At 50.8% G+C, this 7,969-nt stretch overlaps 1 protein-coding gene across 3 annotated transcripts; it reads left to right on the top strand.

The window, feature by feature from the left end:
- Positions 1–1,689: 1,689 nt before the first annotated feature.
- TMUB2 (transmembrane and ubiquitin like domain containing 2) lies at positions 1,690–7,936 on the top strand. 3 transcript variants are annotated; one of them, XM_077806046.1, is made up of 4 exons: positions 1,690–1,838; positions 2,723–2,833; positions 4,520–5,116; positions 6,476–7,936. In XM_077806046.1, exons 3-4 carry the CDS (start codon positions 4,545–4,547, stop codon positions 6,828–6,830), a joined length of 927 nt encoding a protein of 308 aa, XP_077662172.1. In that variant the 5' UTR covers positions 1,690–1,838; positions 2,723–2,833; positions 4,520–4,544; the 3' UTR covers positions 6,831–7,936. The 3 variants fall into 3 exon arrangements, with proteins under 3 accessions (XP_077662172.1, XP_077662170.1, XP_077662171.1); XM_077806044.1 differs by lacking the exon at positions 2,723–2,833; XM_077806045.1 differs by lacking the exons at positions 1,690–1,838; positions 2,723–2,833 and adding an exon at positions 2,914–3,049.
- The last annotated feature ends 33 nt before the right edge of the window (positions 7,937–7,969 follow it).

The following is a 7,969-nucleotide window of genomic DNA, read 5'->3' as shown; positions in this document are numbered from 1 at the left end:
CAGGGCCTAATAACATCAGCCACACTATCAGAGGCTCGTTCACCTGCACATCCACCAATGTGATATATGCCATCATGTGCCAGCAATGCCCCTCTACCATGTACATTGGTCAAACTGGACAGTCTCTACGTAAAAGAATAAATGGACACAAATCAGATGTCAAGAATTATAACATTCATAAACCAGTCGGAGAACACTTCAATCTCTCTGGTCACGCGATTACAGACATGAAAGTTGCGATATTACAACAAAAAAACTTCAAAACCAGACTCCAGCAAGAGACCGTTGAATTGGAATTCATTTGCAAATTGGATACAATTAACTTAGCCACTCCCAGTCTCTATTCAAGCCTAAGTCATTATGCAAGGTAACCTATTTCCCCTTGTTTTTTCCTACCCCCCCCCCCAGACATTCTTGTTAAACCCTGGATTTGTGCTGGAAATGGCCCACCTTGATTATCATACACATTGTAAGGAGAGCGATCACTTTAGATAAGCTATTACCAGCAGGAGAGTGGGGTGGGGGGAGAGAAAACCTTTTGTAGTGGTAAACACCCATTTTTTCATGCTTTGTGTGTATAAAAAGATCTTCTACACTTTCCACAGTATGCATCCGATGAAGTGAGCTGTAGCTCACGAAAGCTTATGCTCAAATAAATTGGTTAGTCTCTAAGGTGCCACAAGGACTCCTTTTCTTTTTGGGGACAGAAGATATGGTTTCCATCCAAAACCTCTCCTAGCCTAGCGTAACCCTGGCAGATAAAGCCCTTCTTCTACACATAATTTGCACAGCTGTGGACGGTTTGCTCTCACCCCACCTCCACTAATTATTCACATAACGACTAGCGCTTGGTCCCCACCTATACCTGCTTTATTTCCACCCTCAGTCATTGCCAAGGGGACCCCAGATATTCCCCCACTTGATTGCCTCACAGATTTGGGTGGCTGGCAGTCTGCTTTTATTTTCCCCAGGATTTTAGCGGCACGGCCTTTTCCAGCCTGTGCTTTAGCAATACACTCCACCACCACAGCACTACCCCGTAAGCTTCTGGCTCTTCATAAAGTTCCCAAGGCTTCTCCTCATACATTCAGCTATTTTCAAGGGATTCACAGCTCCTCTCTTTGCCTCCTCCCTCAGCCGTAGAGCCCTGCCTGGGACTCATTTTGTAAACCCCCCTCCCACCCCACAACGTCTCCTCCCGCATTCTGTGTCCTGAATTTTTATCTGGCACCTGCTATTATGGCAGCAGGTCCCCCGGCCGGATGCAGGGCCCTACTCAGCACTTTGACAACTACAATCATGTGGGGTCCCCCCCCCTTCTCTTTGCTCCCTGCCTGAGTCTTTCCCCTAGTTCTGGGTCTTTTCTAATTCGTGCCCCAGTGCAGGCCCCCAGCTGCAGCCTGGGCTAGAGTCACCCCCAGCCCCACCCAGCTTATATAGCCCAGAACAGCTGAAGCCCCTCCCCCTGCCCCTCCCCCTGCTCCTGGCCACGCCCCTGCCGCACGGGGCCCCTCCCCCTACTGCTGAGCCCGCCCCCTCTGCCCAACCCTCTTGAAGGGACTTTTTACGGGGGCGGGTTCGGATCATCCCGACCGCTCCCCTCGCGGCTGACCCCGCCCCTTCCTCTCGGCTCCTCGTATGACGTCACCAGCGAGCGCCGGCCTAGCTCCCTCCCCCCCCCCACGCCGCCCTCTCCCTTTCACGTCTGCGGCGCGTGCGTGAAACGTCGTTGTTTTCTGCGTGTGTGCTTGTGACGTGAGCGGCGTGTGCTTGGAACGTGTAGTGTATGGGGGCGGGGGGGGCCTTCGGACAGGAGGAGGTGACTGCGGGAGTGCCAGGTCAGTGGTAGTGAGCGGACCAGCCCCCCCCCGGGCTGGTCCCCCTCCCCCCGGCTCGGCCCCTCCCCCGCTCCGGGGGGTCTAACCCCCCCCCCGGGCTCGAGCCCCTCCCCCGCTCCGGGGGGTCTAACCCCCCCCGCCGGGCTCCAATCCTAACCCCCCCCCGCCGGGCTCGAACCCCTCCCCCGCTCCGGGGGGTCTAACCCCCCCCCCGCCGGGCTCGAACCCCTCCCCCGCTCCGGGGGGTCTAACCCCCCCCCCGCCGGGCTCGAACCCCTCCCCCGCTCCGGGGGGTCTAACCCCCCCCCCGCCGGGCTCGAACCCCTCCCCCGCTCCGGGGGGTCTAACCCCCCCTCCCCGGGCTGGTCCCCCTCCCCCGCTACGGGCGGTCTAACCCCCCCCCCCCGGGCTGGTCCCCCTCCCCTGGCTCTGCCTCTCCCCCACAGTCGGGGCTGTGTCATCTCGTGGGAATGTGACCCCCCCCCCATTAATGCCCTTTCCCTGCTCGCTTGGTGTCGTTAAGACGCAGCCCACAAGCGGGGTCTAATCCCCCCCTCCCCACCCAGGTCTGAGAGGCCTCGGTGACTCCCCAGGCCACAGTTTCTTTCTGTTCCCTTCCCACCCCTGGCTGCAGGTACCTCCTGGCCGTGTAAAAGGGCAGGGGAAAGTCAGGGCTCAAGGAGGGTTAGGAAACAAAGTTCTTCCTTTATGCGCCATGCAGGTGTCCCACCCGTCTCAGACGGGGCAGCCCTGGGCTTCTGGTCCTGCTGGCCTGGGTTTGCGCCAGGTGTTTCATCATCTTAGATTTTTGCAGCACCGTAAGGGGAGAACCGGTCTCGGTTTCAGCACTGTATGAAATGGCAGAATGTGCCGTCTCCTTTCAGACGGTGGTCCAACAGATGCACGCTAGCCACGCACCCACTGGTGTTTTCTTAGACGACACTAGCAATGGTGCTGAGTGTGTGAATAGCATAGATGCTTCCCAGAAGCTCTGTGTAAGTATTAGCCAGTCCAACCCTCAGCGCCCCACCTGTGGGGCAGCTATGGCGAGTGAGTGAATGTTCCCATTTTACAGATGAGGAAAGTGAGAGACGGAGGGGGAAGTGACTTGTCCATGGTCGCATAATGAGTCAGCGGCAGAGCCAGGACTAGGACCCAGGAGTCCTGACTCCAAGTCCCCCACGCTGATCACTAGATCACAGTCTTCCATGGTAAATTGAACTGAATCCACGTTGAGGGATTCTATGTGACACTTGTTCCCAAAATTTAATTTCTCTACTTATGATTTCAAGTTCAGGTCTTTGTTACAGAGACTTGCTTCTAAGAGATGTGGAAGAAGAGGGGTTGGCTATTTCTCTAATGAGAAGCTGAGTAACTGCGGACCCTGGCAATATGTTTTTTTCCTTTTCTAAAAATGTCTGAGTTGTGAGTTAGCATGTCTTTCCCTGATCCATGGAAGGGACTTTTCTGTATCTGTACATTGTGTGTCCAATCACTTAAACTTTTCTGTATCTTTGCTTTGCCATTCTAGAGCACTTTCACATTATTTTCTGAGACCTTTAAAAACGAATGAGTTGACCTTCATGAGCCTCCTATGACATGGGCTGATATCACCATTCCCATTTTGCAGATGGGGAAACTGAGCCACAAGGGTGACCTGCCCAATGCCAAACTAAGAATGAGCCCCGGGAGTTCTGTGGTTAAGGCACAGAATGTGTTCTTTCTTCATCTGTGAGACGTGCTAGTTTGTTCTGATTTTACAGCTCACGTGTTCTGCTTACGTCTTCTGCTGTGGAAGGCACCATGGAAGAATTTCTCCTTGCAATTCTAATATGGTTATTATGTCTTAAATGTTGTCAGTGTATTTGGTTGGGGATGTTTCATACCTGAATGGTCCATTATACCAGGATTAATAAAGGAGCTGCTGTGGAAAAAGCTTATTTGCAATTTGCTAAATTGATTTGATATTTAACTTTCGGAACGTGGTCTTGCTTTGCTTCTACCTGTGTAAACTTTCTCTAGTTCTGTATTATCTTCCTTTCCTCTTTGCTATGCCAGTAATAAAGATAAGTGTGAGAGAACCCTTCCCCTCCCACTGATTTGTTGTGTAGTTGGTAGATACACTAAGGGCAGTTGCGTGTCAAATCTGAAAAGTGAACTTTGCCACAAAACAGGCCAGAGGTCCCCACTGCTGGACAGCAACTGTTTATGTTCAGTGCTGGGATTGTGTGGCAAAGTTGAGCTAGGAGAAAAACAGCTACACTGTGCTGGAATGTGGCAGTCGCGTTCGGGGGAGTCATAAAAACAAACCAACTGTAGTTTTGGAAGTTATTTCTGCCACGCCTGCTTCTCGGCTAGAGGATAAAGAACTAAGACGACAGACATTAGGAGAGCCTGTCTAATTTTCTTTCATGTTAACCTGGCTGGTTATGGTTCCCTTACCTGCTTGCTGTGCATGTCTCATTTGATGGGGGTCTTGTGCTCTTTGTTTTTAAGAGAAAGGGACAAATGTTAAAACAGAGCAAGGGTCTCAGGAATTGGAAAGGCAGAAACTACTGCTTCTCACTTCCTGGTTCTCTCCTATTAGGCTCCACACCGCCTCAGTTTGTTCCCCTTCTGGAGCACCATCCTTTTGTTGGTTCATGGCTGGAGCTGAGTTCCTTTTGCCTTTTTCTTTGCAGCTGAGCTCCTGCAAGAAGCCAAGAGATGGAGCCCCCTGGCATGACCATCTTTGAAGGGGTGGGGGATGAAGTAACGGTGGTGACTGGCATGGTGGTTCTTGTCCTGGCTCTGGTTCTGGCGTGGCTTTCCACTTACGTAGCAGATGGTAGCAACCTGCTTTTGGGAACTATTGTAGCTACGGGCGAATCCTCTGTGATCCATCTCAGCCACGTTGAACGGTACGTGGGGAATTCAGTAACGTCCGAGCCTACTGAGCCCCAGGGGTCTGCTGATAGTTCAGAAGAAAAAGCAGAAGAGGAAGGGGGTGCGGCATCCAACTTGGGCCCTGCAGTTGAGCAGGGGGGCAACGGCAGCACCTCTGACTCCAGCCTCGACCATCTGCTGAACATACAAGGCTTGCCCAAAAGGACATCAGCCAGCGAGTCCAATGCCCTAGAACGGCCGGGTCAAGAGAGCCAAGGAACCTCGCAAATGTCACACATCGGGGAGGAGAGTGAGCCATGCTCCGGGCTCATCAAAGTGCGTCTCAAGTTCCTCAATGACACAGAAGAGGTGGCCATGGTGAGACCGGAGGACACCGTGGGTGTTCTCAAGAGGTAAGTTCCATGTAAGAGCCGTCAAAGGGATCGTCAGTCTATGGGGAAAGGATCCCACTTGAATCTGAGGCCCAGAGTTAAAGTGAGCAAACCTCCCCCAGCAAGCACTGCCATAGGTTCTGTGAGGATTGTCCCTTTTGTGTGTCTGTAGAGTGCCTGGTGCAGTGGAGCCTCTAGGCAGTGCCCGATTATAAATGAGTAGCAATCATTAAATCTGTCTCTGGGGTGTCTAACGATGTGCCCCTCACTGGTAAGTGATAGCTTGGACGGATTTGGCTCTTACTTTTGTATACATGTCAGACTGTGCTATTATGGCCCTTTTTATCAGTACATCTCAGAGCAGGTCAGTATCCCCATCCGTATTTCTTACCACTGGGGAGACAGGCACAGAAGGGGAAGTGACTTGCCTGAGGTCACCCAGCAACTCAGTGGCAGAGTTAGGAATGAAACTCAGCTTGCCTGAGTCCCACTCCAGTGCCCTACCCACTCAGCCACACTTGATATTTTGTGTTGTTCCCCCCCCCCTTGCCTTTGGCTATTGATTGTCCCATGCAGACAGCAAGCACCTTGGGGCAGCAAACCTTGTCTTATTTGTCTGGACAGTGCCTTATACACTTCCTATTTTGTTTTGATCTTTCACTTTTTTTGTTCTTGTAACAAGAACATAAGAATGGCCCTACTGGGTCAGAGCAAAGGTCCATCCAGCCCAGTATCCTGTCTTCCGACAGTGGCCAATGCCAGGTGCCCCAGAGAGAATGAACAGAACAGTGATCGTCAAGTGATCCATCCCCTGTCACCCATTCCCAGCTTCTGGCAAACAGAGGCTAGGGACACTGTCCCTGCCCATCCTGGCTAATAGCCATTGATGAACCTATCCTCCATGAATTCATCTCGTTCTTTTTTGAACCCTGTATAGCCAAGAGGTAAACCTTAAATCCTAATGGCTATAATGTGCTCTCTGGGGCAAGTACTGTCTCGCAGTGTGGGGCTAATCTGGATTGGAGCCTCTACGGGCTGGTGTAATGCACAAATAAACAATTGTTTGAACCCATTGTGAACATGGTTTCATTTTCCTATTTATCTTCAGTGGCAGCTAGAATTGGCAGGAACAGTCATCGGGGTATGTAACTTCCCCGCTCTGTAAACTTAAACTCCTCCTGTTAGTAGTTGCTGAGGTGTTTTGGGAAGGCTGGTGAAATTGACCATTACTTACTGACTACATTTGAATCCTGATGAGGTTTAACCTTGCTACGTTGTTTGGGTTTTACGCGAGTCACTAGCCCAGTCTTGGCTGCATTTAGGACTGGTGTTTTTAAAGCATCTCTTCTAAACTTTGCCTCTTTCTGGTTTCCTGAAAAGCAAATATTTCCCAGGACAAGAAAATCAGATGAAGTTTATCTATCGAGGCCAGCTACTCCAGGACCAGGCCCGGACTCTCCGCTCCCTCAATATCATGGACAACTGTGTGATCCATTGCCACCTGTCGCAGGCCGCCAGCTCCCCCATTCCTGACTCGGTGGTCACCCCAGCAGAAGCAGCAGGGCTCACGGTGAACATAGGGAATCTAATGCTCCCTGTCTTCGTGGTGATGTTGGCTGTGATCTGGTACTGCCGCATCAACTACCGCCAGTTCTTCACTGCGCCAGCCACAATCTCCTTGGTTGGGGTGACTGTCTTCTTCAGCTTCCTGGTTTTTGGGATGTATGGACGATAAGAGGCAAAGTTGGAGGGGTAGATACTCCTGTCTGTCCCTTTAATTGGAACCCAGCATTTGTTTTATAGCTTGTTTTAAATGTGCTGTGACAAATGGTGTTAGGGAAACTGGCCGGGGGCCCAGGGGATTCCCTGCCCACTCAAATACTAGAGAACCTTCCGTATCCAGCAATGTGGAAGAGACACCCCTAGAATCACTGTTTGTTTCCTCACCTTGCTGCTGCTTAATGAGACTTTGTTCCTCCATAGAAGGGGACAGCTTTGCCAGGTGCTGCTTGTGTGCTCTAACTGACCTGTTTCATTTATGTCATGAGGTGAATCATCTCTCCCAAGGCACTGCTGCAACTCCTCTCAGGTAGAGATGAGGAAAGGGACCTTCTGTCCCTTGCCTCATGAATATCTTTAAAGCAGCCTCAGCATGTGTACTCTGAGTTTGTCTCAGCTGTTTGAAGGAGTCCCTGTGAAAAGAGCCACTTTCTAGCCTTGCAGAAAGTAACTCCGTATTCATGGTTTGTCCTCTCTGCTGTAGATGAATGGGCCCTGTTAGAATGCAGCTGCTGTAGGTTTGCATGCTCGGGCTTGCTTTAAGATAGGCCAAACTCCCAAGAATGGACTCTGTGGTGATGAGACAGCATGTTGCCCCGCTGTGATCCTGCATGGTACTTCTCTCTCACTTTGCCACTCCTGGAAGGGACTAGGGGCTGCCTTCCTGGATTATGTACTGAGCATGCACTCCACCAGGGCCTAAGCGCTAAAAGTCCCTTTCAGTGATATAGGGCTGTCTGGCACCTCCTCACTGCTTGAGCAGGCTTGCTTTGTATTTAACATGCTTGGTGCTTACAGTGCTAATTCTAAAGACCAAATATTCTCACTGGTACTTAGTGCAAATGGGAGGGAACTATTTTTAAAGGAATTCTTTTTAAATAGAAGGTTGCAATTTCTGCTGAGTGCTCTTCTCCCTGGGGTAAAATTGTGCCTACCCCAGACAGTTTGAGACAAATGTTTAACTTTCTTTATAGCACTTTCCTCCTTGCCCTTGTTTTCTATGAATGCATTTATAAAGACAGACCCTACAGTGGATTTTGTTTAAAGAACATGTTGAAAGTTGCTCCTGGTTGTTGAAGGCTGCTTTTTGTTTTG

Source organism: Eretmochelys imbricata, chromosome 27, assembly GCF_965152235.1.
Source record: "Eretmochelys imbricata isolate rEreImb1 chromosome 27, rEreImb1.hap1, whole genome shotgun sequence".
Taxonomy (NCBI): Eukaryota; Metazoa; Chordata; order Testudines; family Cheloniidae; genus Eretmochelys; species Eretmochelys imbricata.
The sequence above is the reverse complement of the archived record's forward strand: the minus strand, read 5'-3'. Positions and strand labels throughout refer to the sequence as shown.

Bases quoted from the DNA above. Each gene is read 5' to 3' on its own strand.
- TMUB2 (XM_077806044.1), top strand. From the start codon at position 4,545: ATGGAGCCCCCTGGCATGACCATCTTTGAAGGGGTGGGGGATGAAGTA. The intron at 5,117-6,475 runs GTAAGTTCCATG...TTTCCTGAAAAG, and splicing joins ACCGTGGGTGTTCTCAAGAG to CAAATATTTCCCAGGACAAG.